This window comes from Macrosteles quadrilineatus, unplaced genomic scaffold (genome assembly GCF_028750875.1).
Source record: "Macrosteles quadrilineatus isolate MER2022 unplaced genomic scaffold, UCM_ALF_1.0 Scaffold_8__2_contigs__length_117827958, whole genome shotgun sequence".
Lineage (NCBI taxonomy): Eukaryota > Metazoa > Arthropoda > Insecta > Hemiptera > Cicadellidae > Macrosteles > Macrosteles quadrilineatus.
The window spans coordinates 8,271,389-8,291,400 of NW_026542601.1; the positions used below are offsets into that span (position 1 = coordinate 8,271,389).

General features: G+C 32.5%; 1 protein-coding gene across 3 annotated transcripts; it reads right to left on the reverse strand.

Moving 5' to 3' along the window:
- Positions 1-885: 885 nt before the first annotated feature.
- Positions 886-18,491, reverse strand: LOC129001112 (uncharacterized). 3 transcript variants are annotated; one of them, XM_054428296.1, is made up of 11 exons: positions 18,384-18,491; positions 17,043-17,112; positions 15,506-15,993; positions 13,876-14,088; positions 13,053-13,088; positions 12,877-12,912; positions 10,651-10,686; positions 9,528-9,554; positions 8,957-8,995; positions 7,897-7,955; positions 886-929 (listed from the first exon to the last, which is right to left on the reverse strand). In XM_054428296.1, the coding sequence occupies exons 1-11, from the start codon at positions 18,432-18,434 to the stop codon at positions 893-895; spliced, it is 1,092 nt and encodes a 363-aa protein (XP_054284271.1). In that variant the 5' UTR covers positions 18,435-18,491; the 3' UTR covers positions 886-892. The 3 variants fall into 3 exon arrangements, with proteins under 3 accessions (XP_054284271.1, XP_054284273.1, XP_054284272.1); XM_054428297.1 differs by lacking the exon at positions 886-929 and adding an exon at positions 6,605-6,694; XM_054428298.1 differs by lacking the exon at positions 13,053-13,088.
- Between the last annotated feature and the right edge of the window lie 1,521 nt (positions 18,492-20,012).

Consider the following 20,012-nt stretch of genomic DNA (forward strand, 5'->3'; position numbering starts at 1 on the left):
AATGCGGTTGTCTGCTTGCAATATTGAGCGGAGCTAGCATTTATCAAACGATACCAAGTTTAAAAAGATTGAATAAAAAATAGCTGAAATATCACGATATTTAGTTGTAAAATGAGGCAAACAATCCCTCAAGCCTTACTAGCTTAGCCTTATTCTACCCCATTTTACAACTAACAATAGTAACATTTCATTTATTTATTATTCGATCTTTTTGAACTTGGTATTGTTTGATAGGGAATTAAAACTGCTAAATAATAGTGTTCTTTACATTTTTGTTATAAAATCAGCCATATTTTAGTAATTCAGCAGGCTTAAAAACTTTAAATGGCCACCATTTTATTATTAACTTAAAAGAAAATTACATGATTATTGTTTTAAATTGCTTCTTGACACAATATATGTGTGGGTAAAGTTTGGTTTCTGTAGCTTGAATAATTCTTGAGATATAAATTGTATTGTAAAAAATACAAAATGGAAGCTAGCGGCTAAACAAAATGTTTTTCGAATTTCGACCTATGTATATGACATTTTTGTTTGGATCAGCCCCTGAAGTTTGTGACACCCCTTTATAAACACTCTGTATAATAATAATAACTCCTGCTTTCATTAACAAAGTCATGACTACGACATTACTATTTTACCGATTATAAATAGACTGCAAAAGAAGATTAGGACAAAATTCACTTTGACCAAAGACTGTTCTCAGAGGATATTGATGATTTTCTCCGAGCAATGCTTGGTCCCCAGGTAATGTATACATAAACTGCAGGAGTAAAATTTATCCATTCAATTGTTTGTGATTTTGGATTAAAATATATAATAAATTGTGAAAATAATTTTATTAGTCACACAGACAAAATTATGTTTCTTCTCCTCTTTAAGTCAGTGGAGATCACTCGTCTGGGTCTGAGCAGTCGAGAGAAGCAAGGCTGTAAAACAAAATCATCTAGTAAAAATTAAAAATGTGGAGATAATCTATTCTTGTTTCCTAAATTCCATTTTCAATAAACTTTGAACATTTGAATCATTTGGTATTAAAAATAGTGTTTAAATGTGTATGGTTTTCTTTTACCATCACTAATGTTAATGTTCATCATAAAATTTGAGTAGCTGCTCTATACAGGGTGTTTCACCGGAACCCTGACAAACTTCAGGAAATGGTTCCTGGGGTCAAAACTGGCAAAAAATTTCCTATAAGCATGTCATAAATTCACTCGTTTTCTAGTTATACGTAAAAATAGGTTTTTTTGGTTTTTAGTGTATCTGTTGAACATTTTGACCTCTAAATTGAAAAATTGGCAAGATATTTTGATAAAACTTGCATTGATAGATAGAATATTAAATTTAAAAGATATTTCATTGCTATTGGGCAAACATGTTGGTTATGATTTTTTGTTTTTGACAGCTCTTCATGTAGTAACCATTCAAGATTTTGGCTTGCAACTTTACCAAAAGATGTATAATTTAACGGAGAACAAGGAAATGTGAATTTATGTATACCTTTTATTGGGATTATTTTTGTCAAAATCTAAAATATTGTAACATATAAAAAATTTATAAAATTAAGCGAAATTGTATATTTAGCTTATTGTTAAACACATCCTAATAAAAGTCGGTATATAGGTTCTCCTAGTTGAGAAGTATTGCATAATGGCCTATAATTTCCTTCTTCTTCATTTTTAATGAAAGAAAACAAGCATACCCACTTTCCTATGTTAACCCTATGGAGAAAAAATTAAATAAAATGGCTCACATAATTCTGAACACATCTTATTAAAACTTGGTATATCCCTTCTTCTAGTTAAGTAATACATTATTATGGCATAAAATCTCTAGTTTTACATTCCTGTTGCACGGAGCCTGCTTACTACCATCTTTTAGGGCAAAAAATAGTTTTTCCAACTTTTTGTTTGTCTATTATCTATTAATTTTATCTATCTATTTGTCTATTAATATTTCAAAGGACTTTTTGACCTAAAATTGATATAATATTTCAAAAAAGTGGTTCTTATTAGATAGAATATTAAATTTTAAAGATATATACCATTACTACTTTGTGCAGAAATATTGACTGTGGTAAACAATCATTTGAAACCTAATACTTGATCCGAAAAAAAAGATAAAAAATATGTTTTTATTATAGTAGCCATTCATACCCAAGTAGCAAGAAAATGTATAAACAATATTGTAAAATATATTGAATCGATATTTACCCAATATTAAAAACTATTGATTTAATATTGAAATAACATTTTACAAATATCAATTTGAAACAAAAGACATTTATCGGTAAATATTTGAGTCAATATTGAAATATATTGAAACAAGGCAAAATAAATATTGTTTAAATATTGTTTCTTTAAGTATTTAACATGGTTTCTATATTGTTTCAATATTTCAGCCTAAACATAAAAACACAAAATAATAAAGATTTAGTATGAAAATCATTATTATCAGTTGAGTAAAGTGATTAAATAGGTCATAAAAACAAAATTTGCAAAAAAACTAGAATAAAATTTTTTGCCCCAGATGGGTCTTGAACCCTTGACCTTTGCCTTATGAGCCTGATGCCTTACCTCTGAGCTATCTGTGATTGTTGATATACAGTAGTGAGTTTTCAAGTGTTATAAGAGCAGTTGACGGTTGCAATGGTCGCAATACTTTAAATATTTTTGATACTACAGTATATGATTCTGTTAATCAGTTTAGGCATCAAGTAGTTAAATTGTTTTTCTGTGAGTTGGAGAGGATACTGGTATTTGAATACAGATTATTTAATTACCATTAGATTAGTAATGTTATTATAATTGATTGTTATTATTAATTAATCTTTTCCCTTAATTGATTAATCTTAAACTATTAAACATGTGCTCATATATAAGTTAAAGAATATTAATTAAAAAAAAATATTATAATGAATTATATTTTAAGCAGGTGTTCCACCACTGTATCTAGTACCACAACTATCACAAAATCATCTCTGACAACATTTATTATAGATCCAATTTTCTCTAAAATCGTCTTATATTCTGCTGTCATAGCATTTATGTTCTTATAAATAAATCAATTTGTTAAAATGCATTTTAGAATGTTTTATACTTAAATCCAACAAAGGCCCAACGATTATTTCCTTTGTAGGGCCAACAAATACAAGTTTCCGTTGGGCCAACGTTGGCAAGAAGTTAAAATTTCCTCCAACCATTTCCCAACCGTGCCGACCATTTCCCAAAGTTGGGCCAACAATGTGTGCTAGGCTACTTGGGTATGCATTTAAGTACATACCCCTAGAGGAACCTTTTTGCTTATTTTAACCCAATAAACCATTATGAAGTATAGTGACGGACTTTACAGACCAGACACCCTGTATTGTAATAATTGACAGTGGCATATGACAACAATTTCTACAATGATGATAGCTGATAAAAAATCTCCTAAAGTGCACAGTAAAATGTTATAGAAGTAGGTTTGTTTATGCCAATGTTGCAAAATTGGTTTGTTAACTACTAACATCATATTGTGTTGCCGATATTTATTGAATATTTCATCAATATTTAAACTAAGTTGATAACAACATTTTCTATAGATATTGTTCAATATTGGAAAGGAATTAAAACAATATTGTTTGAATATTACCTTAACAATATTGTTTTACAATATTGAACAATATTGGGAACATATTTAAACAATATTGTTTTAATATTGAATTATAATATTTATCTACAATATTGTGCAATATTGGCAAAATATCAAAACAATATTGTTTTAATATTTGAAGAAATCAATATTGTCGTAAATATTGGACAATATTGTTTCAATATAATGAAAATATTTTTTGCTACTAGGGTACGGTAACCTTTCTAGCATTGATCTAGCGAATATTTTAGGCCATAATCATGTAGTACTCAACTAAAAGAAGGGATTTACCAAGTTTCAATAGGATGGGTTCAGAAATATGCGAGATATTCTATTTTATTTTTTCCCCATAAGGTTAACATAGGAAAGTAGGTATGCTTGTTTTCTATAATTAAAAATGAAAAAGAAGGAAATTTTAGGCCATTATGCAATACTTCTCAACTAGGAGAACCCATATACCGACTTTTATTAGGATATGTTTAAAATAAGCTAACTATACAATTTTGTTTATTTTGCTTGATTTTATTAATTTTTGATATTTTACAATATTTTATATTTTGACCAAAATAATAATATACCAATAAAAGGTATACATAAAATCACATTTACTTGTTCTCCGTTAAATTCTACGACTTTTGGTAAAGTTGCAAGCCAAAAGCTTGAATGGTTACTACATGAAGAGCTGTCAAAAACAAAAAAATAATTTTTAATCTAGATTTTTTTGAAAATATTTTACTTTTAAACTTATTTTTATCAGTCATAACCAACATGTTTGCCCAATAGTAATGAAATCTCTTTGAAATTTAATATTCTATCTATCAATACAAGTTTTATCAAAATATCGTGCCAATTTTTCAATTTAGAGGTCAAAATGTTCAACAGATACACTAAAAACAAAAAAAAACCTATTTTTACGTATAACTAGAAAACGAGTGAATTTATGAAATATGCTTATAGGAAATTTTTTGCCAGTTTTGACCCCAGGAACTTTCCTAATTTATCTTTAGCTTTAGACCTTTTCAAAGAGCTTAAAAAGCAAATAATGTAGTATATTGAAGGGTTTTTTACGGTAATTGGTTGCAGAGAAAATTCAATAAATTGTAAATAATTTAAAATTCTTATGTTATTCTTATGGAGAATAAGTAAACTGTTGTAGATTACTTGTTTATGGATATATTTTGATCACACTAGGCAAATTTATTTATTTTATTCTAAGGTATTCATATTTTGCAAAAAAAAAAACACAACTTTATTACCCTACCTATAGCAGCAAACCTAGGTACTTGTTAAACCTAATGTTATTTAAGTAAATTTTAAATTGAAAATCCAATTACGTATTTGCTTAGTCTGCAGGTTTTCTGCAGCGATTTAATTCAAATATGTATGGTTGGTAGTTGTTAAACTTAAGGTTTTCTCAAAAGTTTTTGTTTCTTACTAACGTTACAGTTAGTTAGCCTGTATAGCAGTGTAGGTAGAGCCTATGAGAGCTTTGTAATGAATTTTATATGCTAGGAAAGGTCAAATTAATGTATTTTTTTAACTGGCATTGTGAAAGAAAAAATTTATTTAAATTTCACTGACTGAAAAATGTATTTAATTTAGAAACTAAGAGAACTTTAGGAACTAAGAAAAATGTAAATAGTATTTTGAAGAGGTAAATTTTGAAGAATTCTATAGGATTTGTAAACTTTAAAGTTTTTATACCATGTCAAAGAGGTGCTGTAAAAATTGTTCATATACAGTAGCGTAACATAAAATAAAATTATAGAAGTATTAAAGCCTCATTTACCATCCTACTTGTATGAACTGTAATCTCTAGTAAGAGGTAGATGTCATCAATAATAAATGTTTCTAGTAGTAGCCTATAGGATGAAAGGTACTCACACATTTTGGTAACTTTATAGGATTATTATATTACTGTATTACAATGGTATTACATATTACATTGGATTCAAGATGGACGTTATAGGATAGATAAGACGTGGATAGTTTGGTGTGGGTTTTCCTTTCAGTGATAATTTTCCAAACCAACCTCATCTGGAAACCTGCAAGATGTTTTGTTGGAGTTCCTTTGAGATTCTTGAGTGTGGCAGATTGCATGAAAATATAATATTAATATATATGGTTCTTACCGTCTACGCTATCAGGGGTGATACTTTACTACGGCTGTTTCGGAGTTCCTTTGAGATTAGCTAAAACTGGAAATCTAAGATTTTGATATTTATCACCTGAGATTTTGCTGAGTGCACTTTGCCAGATTTTTTTGATTCACTATACAAATAACTACATGTATTACGTTTATGATCAATAACATCAACATGTCTGTTCTAGTATTCGTGATGCTTTGGCAACTAGGTAAAATTAGTTTGCCTGTTTAAAGTTTCTCCAACTGCTTATTTGGTGTGTGTCCAACAATATATTTCTAGCATTATTAAACTTCTCATGCAAATATCGACTAAAGCAGAATGAATTTTAAAAATTGATTTGTTGAAAAAATTTTTAAGAAATTAATTGCTCATAAAAATGTAGTGACTGTATAATTAGTTATTTATATAAATTTTAACTTTTTTTATATTTTTATATTTTTATTTTTTCCTAGGACGCACGAGCCTGGGATTGTTTTTCACATTACTTCAGGCTAAACCTAGGGGTTGCGGCATTATCACTTAGATAAAATCAATTGGTGGGGATCGAACCCGGGACCTCAGGGACTGAAGTCCTGCGCTCTAACCACCACGCCAGCTCGCCCTATTTTACTGATTAGAAATAGACTGCAAAAGAAGATTATTAAGACAAAATTGACGTTGACCAAAGACGTCAATACAAGACCAAAGACGTCATTAGTCTCAGAGGATACTAATGATTTTCCCCGAGCAAAGGTTGGTCCCCAGGTACTGTATATATTAACTGCAGGAGTAAAATTAATCTATTCAATTGTTTGTGATTTTGGATTAAAATATATGCAAGGTAATAAATTGTGAAAATAATTATATTCGTCACACAGAAAATTATGTTTCTTTTCTTCTTTAACTCCACTGCTCTAAGTCACTATGCGCAAAGCCTGTAAAATAAAACCATCTAGTTGAAATTTAAACGTGAAGACAATCAATTCTTGTTTCCTAAATTCCATTTTCAATAAATTTTGAACGTTGAATCATTTGGTACTAAAAATAGTGTTAAAATATATAAATTTAAATTTAGAAAATTTATGTATGGTTTTTTTTTGCCATCAGTAATGTTCATCAGGAAAATTTGATTAACTAAACTGCCCTATGTGTAACTGGAAAGATTTGTCAGATTAAAACGTTGAAAACTTCGCATGAGTTCCTGCGTTATGGTGTGCCAAAGATCTAACTACGGCCTTACAGGAGAGTGTTTCGAGGGGTTCTGATGCTAAAACAATACGGAAAGTAAATAAAAGAAACGTCTTATAACACTTAAAACATATATTTACGCTTACTGTTACTCACAAGACGATAAATATACATAAAAGATGGTAAGCGGTGATCGATTTCGATTGAACACTCTGTAACGTTGTTAAAACAATAAAAGGCCCTGATGAACCACTGAGCTCTAATGGATGTCTAGAGGTTGCACTTCCCGAGGTTATTTTGTGCCACTGGAGGCCATTTTGTGGTTTAATGGGATGGAATATAACCACCATCAGTTTGTAGAAACATCGCATATTCGCAACATTCTTTCCTAGACGTAACTATTTCGTACCTTGTGTTTGGTGCCTGTCACAGTGGCTCCAATTAAGTAAATACTGTACGGTACAATATTCTTTTGTGGCTTACGATAGCTATAGTCGGATTACTGGGATTACTGGATGGAAGGATTTACTGTTATGGTAAAAGTCCAAGAAATAAATTGGCCACAAGTTTGCATTCCAAATAAAAGGAGTTACAGATTAAATTTGTCTTTTTTACGCTAAATTCAGCCATTCAGATAAATAGGCTATATCAAAATTTATTTCTGTTTGCTAGGTATATGATCTGTGATGAAACTAGATGTATTGGAATAGGCTTGTGCTTGATTCATACTTCTGAGTGTATACTTTAGCTTTTTGACAATCGCTACCGCTGGACGATAATACCCAAGGTAAGACTGTTTATCTTATAAAATTTATTTGCGAGACACGTTTTCAGCACACCCGGAATTTTAACAGGACATTTTTTAATACATAAGAACACCGTATTTCACAGTAGCACAACCTGTTGGTTGATACTCTTTCCCTATGAATAATTAGGCCTATATACTTACAATCCGATACAAGCTTCAATAACAGCACCAATACAACCCGATGCGTCATCATTGTTATCCTGGAACCATGAATAAGCTTTTCAGCTTTATGCTGAGACACTGTCAACAAATTGTAGGCTAACAACATTAGTTATTAGTAAGTTTATTAGAACCGTATGTTATGGGATGAAAAGCCACGAATGGTTATAGCCCTAAGATGAGGGGACGAAAACCACAGAAATTAGAGAGTGGTTATATAATATTTTATATATATTACTAACATAGTAAATATATAATTATTTTATGTATTTTAAAATATTAAAAAAATCAGACAGCCGTCGTCCTGTCCTTATGTGTTTTTATATCAAATGCTCGTTCAAATACAGTACATATTACCTCATTTTCAAGATGAGCTCGTTCGCATCGCTCAGGGACATCGTTCGCTGCGCTCACTTGCCTCCAGGTTCAACCAAGACAATTTTAAGAAATTTGTTGGTAAAGGCAATTTTTTTTGAAGTTTTGAAATCAAATTAAAAAAAGTAAGTACTCAATAATTCTATCATTACAGTTGACTAGTTCCTCTCGAAACTGCTTGCCCTTATTGGCTCTGTCTGCACTGGACCCGTTACTATCAACGAGCACATTGTGCTCTTTGGTTACTATAGTCAGAACTAAGCTGAAAAATACGCTATCTATGGAGTTCCGCTGAAAAATCACACAGTTGTTTACATAGCTGCAATACGGAGGTGAGGGATGGATTTAACAACATATCATTTTAAATTTATAACAATTCCATACTTTCAATGAAAATGTTCTTTTAACAATCTTAAAATTAATTGATACACCCACGCCGCACTGTTTAACGATTCGTAGTGGCCAGTATTTTAAAAGTTTCACGAATTTTGTTTTTGGCATGGGGGGAGTCAGGATTTTGTACAAATATTTATTTGTTCATTGTCATCCAATATTTTGAACACCTTTTTTATATGTAATTGTATTCGTTATTTAAACATTATCGATATTTTATAGGATCAATAGTTATAGATAATAAAGATGTAACAATAATAAAATAATTACTTACCCCTCCTGATTGTGACGTCGGGTTGGATCCAAGATCTACCTGCACAGAAAACAACACAATTAGCTATTTAGCAGACAAAAGAATAAGTTAATTATTTCCTTGTTTGTGGTTAAATTTACAGAAAACTCTTTTATTTCTAAACACGAGCCATACTAGTTCACAAAAACAGTATGCGTTTGTTTAGCTGTCTACTGACTGTAACAATTTTTACTCGGAAACAATCAAGGACAGTGTAAATATTCAGCATAATTTTTTAATATTATAATACCACTCCTTGGCATATAAATCGTGGGACACTATATACTCATAATAGTAGTAATTATTTTTTGTCATACTACAGCAAAAATATCAGTTTTACCCAACCCGTCATGTTAAACTTCCCTATCCCAAGCGCGATGTAAACAACTTCTTTACTTCACTCGGTGAAGTAATGAAACCTTGTCGCATCCTTGTGTCTCTGTTTTTCTAAGAAATTTTATTTTGGCCGAAATGTTATTGGGCCAAAGTGTTACTACCTAAAATGTTTTGCATAGTAAGATATTGAAATAAGACTATTACTATTACTACTTACTTGTGTCACGCCTGAGCTATAAGATACCTGCACACATAACAATACACATTAGTCACATTTTTTTCACATACAGAAAAGAGATTTTTCCAAAAAAGCCATATTAGGTGAAATAAAACAGTGTTGTTTGGCTGACTGCTGGCTGTACTAAACATTTTAGCTCTGCACCAACCAAGAAAATACTCAAATTTTACTTTTAGCGAGAATGTAAAAAGCCAATATTGAAGTCTGCTATAAATAATTTAATTTAGCAGTTATAAAAGCAGAAACACTTCGAATTAATTGTCAAAATTTGAATTTTTACCACTAGCCTGTTTGGAGATGGTGGTTTTCTTAATTTAAAGGAATTCGTTTGTTTCACTACAGTAACGTATGTGGTACGACTCTTTTTTACCTATTGTTGAATATAGGTAAGTTTTCAACAAAATCTATATCCATCCTAATTTGTTAAAATGAGATTGTGTATGTGTATATGTCTACTCAATAATGCCAGAACCACTGAACCAATTTTAATAAAATTCCGTTTAAAGGCACTCAGTTGACATATAGGCCTATTCCCGTTATCATATTTCCCTCGAGCTACTTTCAAAGTTTCAAAGTTTACATTTTTGATGAATGCAAATGGTCAAAAATATTAATTTGAAGTCAGCTGTAAATACTTTAGTTTGACAGTTCAAAGAACAGTGGTTAAGAGGTACAAGTTCTGCGCCCAAGATTATTAAGTTTTATGGTTTTGAAAATGGTTCATGGAAAGAGAAGGATCATTATATTGTACTAGCTGTTGTACCCATGCTTTGAAATGAGAAGAGGAAATATATTTGAAGTCATATTCTGAAATGACGGAGATTGTGCGAAGAGATGTAATAGAGTTTGGGCGAAAGTCTCGGGTGGAATGAGACTCGGGCGAAACGGGACATAACTGAAATAGAAACATTTTGATCTTAAAAAAAATTTGATACAATAGTTATACATCCGCCAACGCTTTTAGAAACAAAATGCAACCTTTGTAGCCCTTATAGAAACGTTTGTGGTTTTTAATGGCAGTAGTGATCTCTTTAAAATAACAATGACTGACAGAGGCTTTTCTGTTTGGTAAAATATGTTCGTAACAGAGTGGCATACTCACAGAATCTCCTCCACATGAACAGGTCACATCAGGTATCTAAAAAATACATTTTTAATTAGGACCTAACACTTTTTGATTATAATATGCGTCAATAAATTATGGAACCACAAAAAATGTTACAATTTCAACAATTAACTGTCATAAAAACTGATATTTAATATACTTTCTTAAGCTAATAACTAAAATCTCTGTTAGAATAGGAGCAAAAAGTGTGATATTATTTTAGCCGTCAAAACAACACATTTTATTATTTTTTGCCAGGTTCGGTACGGTAGTGTGTCACGGTATATGTTTGTCCCGTCCGTCACGAGCGCCGCACCGAGTGGCCGCCTGCGCTATCGTTGATGGTTTTAATTTAATACGGCAATTACTCTAATTAATTTGTAAAAAAATCAATTTTGGGTAATATTTTGTCGTTTTGTATTACTATGGGCCTTTATGTTGAAATTTTGTCAGGTTAAGTGTAAGAAAGGGCAATGTGGCCCTAACTTAGCCTGGTAAAATAAAGAATTTTTCTTTTCATATCATTTCATTTTGTGGTTTGTTTGGCCAAGGTTGAAATAGTATTTTACAAGTTGAAACCATTAAATCAAGTATATCAATAATATTAAACTCGAATTATGTTATTGATATTACAATTAAATTCTTTCAAAATTAATATAAACATTAATATTATGAAAGGCAATTAAAATAATCATTCTGTAACATGTTATTTTAATGAATAAAACCATTACAAATGAATACATTTAGCTGAGCATCCTTTTTAGAATATTTTATTTTGGTGACAAGTTTTCAAAAAGCCACTTTTAACAATATTATATCTTATATAAACTGTTTGGCTTTGGCCTGGTGTGCCTGGTGGTCACTACACGGACTCGCGCGCTCTCCATCTCTCTAAACTCCCTTTTATTTAAACGCGCTTGGTAGAATTTGTCTGGTCTTTATCTTGATCGGGGAAATGTTCGAATTGAAATTTTGCTGATATTTACCTCCCTTCTCCCTTCCCCCTGCTCGGTTTGGGGACTTGATCGGAGAAATAATCAATAGTGTGTCACCACCTTAAGCCGTCAACAGGTACAGGAATAAGTTGTTCACACAAATGTCTTTAAGGGATGAACATATGTTTATACAGTACATTTTGGTATACCATGTGTACCATGTAGTAGTATGTAGGCTGATAATTAAATAAATAAATAAATAATTAAGCCTTTATTTAGCAATTGTTCCTCAGTTACATACACTACTTTACAGGATAACTCTGGTCATTTAATCAATACTAAATAAAACGAATAACAGAGAAAATGTACATACTAAATATTTACAAAATTAGAGGTCCTTCATCCTGGCACGCACCGGGATTGCGCCAACGCTACCCCTGGTAGCCGGGTAATAGGGGAACACTCATCTCCATTCATACTTGGCTTTAAATGCCTACATTCATATGGTCGCCACTGCATAAGAAAGTAAAGTAATGTAAAGTAAAGAAGCTGGAATGTAACCTAACCTAAACCAACCCGATAATGAAGAGAGAAACTATAAAGTTGAACTTGAAGTATTTTCTGAACTTGAAGAAATGCATGGGCGCAATGACGGTGCGTTTGGGGGGGGGCAGATTTGACAGTGGCGCAATTCCGGTGGACCGAGCTGGGACACCCAACAGCTTAAGGTCACAGGGGAGGTCATTATACAGCTTATGCCCAAAGTAAGTATCAGCAGTTTTTTTGGGAGTAATTATTGATGTTTGTATCTATATAAGCCTAGTAAGTACTGTATTTGACGAGTCACTTTTTTATGAAACCAAGTCAAATATATAAGACAAAAAAACTTCAGGGTATTTTTTTGTGTAGGGACATAAGCAATGCGAGTAGTCCCATTTAATTTCGGACACATTCGACAGTTCAGCAAAATTATTGTGAGAGTCATTTATTTTGAATACACCCAGTTTCAAAAGAAATCCTACAAAGAAATATATAAACAATAATTCGATTTCGAGCAACGGTTACACTAGTATGCTTTATGTTTGTAATGTATTACTGTACTAACAGGAGTTTTTCATTTTCTCAGAGTGATACAGAAATTTGACTTTGACCAAATTTATTTTGTAATTTTGTCGAGGCTCACTTTCTAAGCAAGTACCTAACTGGAATTACTTGTTATCAGATAATAATTACTTAACAGAGTTTTTACGCGTGATAAAATGTGTCAGTGACAAAATGGCTTACTCACCAAATTTCCTACAGATCCAAACGACCATCCCGTTGCCTAAAACAAATTGAAGTTTTTATTAGGAATTAAAAACTATTGATCACCGTATTCATACTACGAGTTGTAGTATAAACTTAAATTATTGCAATTTGACTATAAGGACAATGTAGATACAAGATGGCAAATGGCTTACTCACCAAATTTCCTACAGAATCAAACGACCATCCCGTTGCCTAAAACAAATTGAAGTATTTATTAGGAATTAAAAACTTTTGATCACCGTATTCATACTACGATTTGTAGTATAAACTGAAATTATTGCAATTTGACTATAAGGACAATCTAGATACAAGATGGCAAAAAAGTAGTTTGGACAGCTTTTTGTAGTTTATGTCTAATAATCAGTGTTTGTTTGGTATTAAATAAAATTAAGTAGAAGATCATATTTGTGTTTTAAAGTTTGTGTGAAATAGACTTAAAGGAATGGAAAGATAGATTCTTAACACTTTAATAAAAGTTATATTTATATAAATTCTCTTAATATTTATTTTGTTTCGTATGTAAGTTAAATAGTATTAACACCTCTAAAATAGTCCATGTGTTTTTAGTGGGCCCCTAATATATGATTGATTTATCTTTTTTAAATATAATTTTAATTTACTGCTTATGAACATGTGTATTAAAAGGGTTATGGATTAGCATGAGTCCTATGGTAAACTTTAATTGTTCTTATGTGTCAGTTCAGTTCATTGGCAAAAACTTACAATTGCCAAGCGAGTAACACCTAGGCTCACTTGTGTTGTTATCTTTATTATTTATTACTATTATTGAAATGAAATGTCTTTATTTGCTTTTAACATGAAACCATGCATTGCAATCGTCACTGTTATAGTCACTTATCATTAATGTAGTGTTTCACGTAGCAGCGAAGTTTACAAGAACAACTACAAACTGTCCTTTATGCTATTTACCCTATACGTTATCGAAATATGTTTTCTGATAGACTGTTGGCAAACTTACACTTTCAACGTAGTTCTTGATCTCATCAAAAAAGACGCCAGCTGAAAATCCTTGTCCAAAACCTCCTCCTGATCCTTCACTCCCCCCTAAGCCTGGCCTGTGATGACCATGGTGATGACTACCAGCGAAGGACGAATATGTAGAATGTTTGCCATAAGACCCAGGGCGAGTAGGGCGAGAGTGTTGACGAGGTGGTGCTGAAGGCTTTTTGATCTTACCCAGAAAAGAGTACAACAGAGTTAGAAAGTTCAGGACAAGTCATATAATTCATCTTTTGCAAGACATTATAACAAGAATTTGTTATCTATAACAATTTTAAGAATATAACTTAAATAACCTGACTTCATCGTCATTAGTTTTACATTAGATGTGTTATAATTTTTGTAAACGTTTTTAAATGCATTGGAAAGTACCACTTAATTTGTAATATGGCAATAGATAAGTGAACCAAGTGGATAAATCTAGGGGAAAAAATAAAAAAAATGATATAAGCGCTTCAGATTCTAAATTATTTGTAGAACCTACGTAACAACAAAACCTTCTACACTACTTGGAAACTTCACATTTTTCGAAATGTAAATTCACTCCACACATTGTAACAGATTTTCCATAGATTTGAAATTCCCATTAAATATGGGAAATATTAAATACATTATGCATGTTGTTAGTTTTTTGTCATTAGACGCTAGGCACGAGCCCGGGATTATTTTTCACATTACTTCAGGCTAGAGCCAGGAGTTGCAGCATTATAACTTATATTCTTGAGTGTGGCAGATTGCGTCAAAATATATTAATAAAATCTGTAATGGTTGGCTACTGACTATTGTCATTTACTTTAATTATCATGTGTTAATTGTTATTGTTAACTTCTAGTTGATATATACTAATAAAAATACTTTTACCTAAATTATTCTATCATGATAAATTCTGATTTTTATGAGTTTAATGCAAAATCTATGGTTCTTATCGTCAACGCAATCAGGGGTAATATTCCACTACGGCTCTTTCTACTATAGTCTTGTCACATTTAACACGAACTTTCTTCATTTGCATTGCGTCAGGGGTTGAATAAATAATACACATATAAGCACAGGACGGACACACGAAAACCCGAATACACGAAAACATTTAGAGCACGTGCACGGCTTGAAAATTGACGACCGACTGTTCAATCCTGGTCACTGCAGGAGTTACGTGGATGACTGGAACAGCTGATAACACGGTGTGCCAACCTTATCTACTCAAATTATTTCTTTCCTGTTTGATTTATATTATTCTCTCAAAAATTGGATTGGCTGCTGAATTTGTTTGGGAGTTAATTACTAAGTTGGGTTCTTTAGCTGAATATAGCTGACTATAGTTTAGTGTACCACTACACACCTGACGATGGAGTCATCTCCGAAACGGCCGTAGTGGAATATTACCCCTGATTGCGTTGACGGTAAGAACCATAGATATTATTAATAATATAACTTAGATAAAATACATTGGTGATTTGGCGGGATTTGAACCCTGGACCTCAGAGACTGAAGCTATAACCACAGGACCAGCTCACTCCCTTGCATATTGTTAGTGGTGTTACTGAAAGTGTTAATGGCAGAAGCATTTCCATCCGGAGTTGCTCACCTACCTCTACTTGTTTCCATCCGTTGTCCAAGCGACCGCGTCCATTTATAACCCATTGTTTGACGTGAACAACCCAGCTCGCTGTTGGATTTTTACAACTGTTTTTTGTTTCACTGGTACATGGATTACTTTTTACTCTGTTGTTCTGGAAGGTGTAATGCATGCAGGTTGATACTTGCCCTGTTTGAATACGAGCCAGCAGTTGTATTATTCTATCTGTTTGATCTATGTTGTACACAGTTATGGATCCGGTTAGCTTTGCTGGTTCACACGAACTCGTTTTATAAGTGGCAAACATAACCTTATTTTTGATCCATGCAAGTGTCAGACGGTACTCATTTTGATGAGCGGCACGAACACAAATCATGAACACTCCGGGCATGATGACATTGTAGAAAAGAGTTTTCACCACTATTCCATTACCAAATGATGAAAAATCCGAGCTGCAAGACATTGTCGACCCTTGCTCAGAAGGGTAAGCGAGTCCTTCAACTGTAAATAAGACATTTAAATTTTAATTTTAACATAGTCAATAGTTTCAGTGTGTGCGTGTGTGAGCGCTCATTCGCTTATGTAGTAATCATTAATCCTGCCCCGGTGAAATGTTATGTTCTTAGGCCTATGTCCTTCTTTGCCTCACACGTGAAACATGAGCGTGCAACGGTAAATGTCACTTTCGGTACAAGGTTTTTTTTCTTTTTTTTATGAAAATGAGATAAAAATTATCAGAAATAATGAATGGCTAACCGGAGGGTCAATGAATTGCTGCTTATGGTTAATGAAATTGTGATCAAACATTATCAGAAGTAGTAAATGGCTTACAACGGAGGGTTAATGAATTGCTACTTGTGGATAGTGAAATTGTGATCAAACATTATCAGAAGTAGTTAATGGCTTACAACGGAGGGTCAATGAATTGCTGCTCATAGTTAATGAAATTGTGATCAAACATTATCAGAAGTAGTGAATGGCTTACAACGGAGGGTCAATGAATTGCTGCTCATAGTTAATGAAATTGTGATCAAACATTATCAGAAGTAGTGAATGGCTTACCGGAGGGTCATCTAGATAAAGATGAGTATACACCACATAATATACATAAATCTTTATCTAGCACTATTTTGCGATAATGTTTTTAGTTTCTAAATGCACAATGTTAAAATAGGCTAAAAATAATGTTATAAAAAGTTCTCATAACTTTAGAATGGGTCAAGATTTTTTTAAACGGATTGCAGCATTGTATTCAGCTTAAAAAAGTAGTTTAAAACGATGGGTCACAACCCTACCTTTACATTTGAAAAAAAACTTTGTATCCAATATGGCGGATCCAAGATGGCGGCCAGAAATTTATACCCAGTCAAAATGAAGTACTTACTACTCTACAATAATCTGACGTGGTCCGGAGTTGATATCTTAAGAAATGTAGAAAAAGTAAGGGGGGAACTCATTTAAAACTCACCCTGTATATAGATAGATACATTGTTTTAAAACACGTTTAAATGTAGTACATATAAAATAGTAAGTATATGAAACTATCATACTTGAAGTAGGTAAGGTGTAGTCGTCCTCTCCCTCGCGGAAGCATCCTGCTTGTACGAGATGCGTGAAAACCTGTACAGATGAAACACACAATTAATTTATTTTACAATCCAATTCCTTTGGTAACGCTAAATACTCTTTTCTCATTACGATGGTTATTTCCTTATCTTATACAGTGTATTAAACGTGGGAGGGTTTTTTATTCGCAGATTCTTAATTGACCAATTGACAGATTTTCAAGATCCTTCTTTTGAAAGAAAGCTAATTTTTAGTAAAGTATCAACGCGCAGGAGAAATGCTAGTTGCCGCTGCGTGTAATCCGGTGCGCCGACGATCTGCCCGCGTATTTTACTCATCCAGAGGCGTTAGATCTGCCAAACGCCTGAATTACGCGTCCTCACCAGGCAGACAAAACGCTCATGTAGTCCACATCATATAAAGCTATTGGCTCTGCAAAAAAGCAGACGGTCGGCGGCGTTTCATACGCTCGTGTAGTCCGGCCCGCTGTTCTGTTGAGTTTGTTGTTGCAGATGTGTAATAGTCCTGCAGCTGGCTATACTTTAGTGTGCACACTTGCGTATACTCAATATTCTTGCATAACGTTTTAGTTTGATGTATAGGGAGTTTAAAAAACCTGGGTGTTTACCCCCTACCCCCACGTTTTCCGGCTATGACGTCATCAAAATGGCAGCCATTGATTTTTTTAAAGCGTATATTTCGCAAACTATTTGTCGGATCGGAATGAACTTTTTTTGTTTGAAAGATAAGTTTAAAGTCTATCTGTTTTACATTTACACATTTGTTGTATGTTTAGTACATTTTTTGAGTAAAACACATCGAATTTGGTATTTTTGTAAAGCTTTTTAAACGTTCTACAACTTTTTTCATTGGTGGTTTTTGATATATTATATCAATAAAACGTTACTAACAAATATAACACAAAAATATTTAAAAATACAGGTTTTTGCAAAATTACGAAAAATGTACTAAACATACAACAAATGTGTAAATGTAAAACAGATAGAATTTAAACTCATATTTCAAACAAAAAAAGTTCATTCCGATCCGACAAATAGTTTGCGAAATATACGCTTTAAAAAAATCAATGGCTGCCATTTTGATGACGTCATAGCCGGAAAACGTGGGGGTAGGGGGTAAACACCCAGGTTTTTTAAACTCCCTATACATCAAACTAAAACGTTATGCAAGAATATTGAGTATACGCAAGTTTGCACACTAAAGTGTAGCCAGCTGCTGGACTATAATTGTAATTGACGATTCCAAAGCTGCCTTGGCTTTAATAATACTTATAGTAAAATAAATATTCTTATTCTTATACATACCAAAACAAAATATATGGTGTAAAACCCCAAAGCGCTCTGCGTTTGAATCATCTGGTATGGAACTCTACACTCTACTCTAGTTTCTAATCGACAACACGTGTTTATGTGAACTGCTCTACGAAAACATCTGTGAATGACGTATAAACTAATTATTTGTCGGTTGACAACTTGCTATTACCATAGACTAACAAACACAAGTAGTATATACTTCTCATCCCACTAAAATTTTGAAGCTCGTTTTTCGTGTCCAATTCATGTCTGGTGACACTGACTACTAGTGTCTACAACATTTTGTTTCTATTATTTTAGGGTTAATTTAATTATGTGTATCCTACTTTACTGTTTGGTTATATAACTAGAGGATGAGTTACAAATTTATTGTTCAAATACACTCAACTTCTTTCGGTGCGTCAACTCTTTATAAAAACTTGACTTGTATATACCTACTCCAATCAAGAACTGATAGTGACGCCAATAACGTATAACTATCCCACCAGAGGAGCTGTAAATGTAGGTATACAAGTACCCAGATTTTTCAAATCTGCAAATCTTACCAATGCTTTTTATATTGCGAATTTTCTGTATAGGAATTTACATCAGAGATTAGAGATCTACAGGTATCTCTTCAAGTTTACAAACGTTCGTAAGCAGTTGGCATTCGGAGATTGGGCTCGATCAGTCTGAGACACTTATCAGTTCAGTATGCAATACCGAACGAGATTAATACACCAGCACACCAAACAATATTTAGCGCACAGACATTAGTAACTGCAACTTCATTCACTTGACCACTTATTACTTAACATTAACTGTTCCTGTAGCTGTCTCATATTTTAGTTGTAATAATATTTTGATGAATTTAGTTTTATTTTTATAAAAAATGTAGATAGTTGATAGTTTTAGTAAATGTAGGAAATGTAGATAGTTTTCACAATATTTATGTGGAGGTTGTGATCTTTAAAAAATTAATCATATTTCCTACTTCTGTGAATGATACAATTTCTACTTCTTCTGAGCTATTACCCGAAACTTTAAGATTTGAATAATCAGCATATAGTCAGAGGTTTGTGCTATCTGTGTATATTTTACCGATTTGTATATTTTACCGATTTGTATATTTTACCGATTCGTATATTTTACCCCTGTAGTGGGTAGAAACAACTTTTAAATGACCCCTCAGTTATGGAAATTGGTGAAGAATTGGGCGTAAGGACGTTATGGCCTACCGAAAAAATAAAGTACTATTATGTACCAAAAAAAAATTATTATAGATATATTATAAATAGATTTAGATTATTAAAACGTTACAGGTTTATCCATACAAGCTTTGTATTCATTGTTTGAACTAAGCAACGAAAAACTGCAATAGACAGTTATTTACATACTTAAGTTTTTTTAAATAACTGTTGGCGTACAAATGCAGAGTTCTCAATTTTTAAATGCATAATTCATCAACCTTATGACTATCTTTTTTTAATTGATAATCTTTAGTATCCGGGAGTGAAGCTGTGGTTGACGAGTAGCTTGTAACACTTCGTCGTTCTGATCTCTATTGCACTGCTGCATAATTATGAAGCCAAATAAGCCTGGCTTCATAATTATGCAGCAGTGCAATAGTGATCAGAGCGT

What these genes read in the sequence shown, in the direction of transcription:
- LOC129001112 (XM_054428296.1), bottom strand. Translation starts at nt 18,434, where the DNA reads ATGATTCAAACGCAGAGCGCTTTGGGGTTTTACACCATATATTTTGTT. An exon ending in GTTCATGTGGAGGAGATTCT is followed by an intron (nt 9,555 to 10,650) that starts GTGAGTATGCCA and finishes TTATGTGTGCAG; the next exon opens with GTATCTTATAGCTCAGGCGT. An exon ending in CGACGTCACAATCAGGAGGG is followed by an intron (nt 7,956 to 8,956) that starts GTAAGTAATTAT and finishes TCATGGTTCCAG; the next exon opens with GATAACAATGATGACGCATC.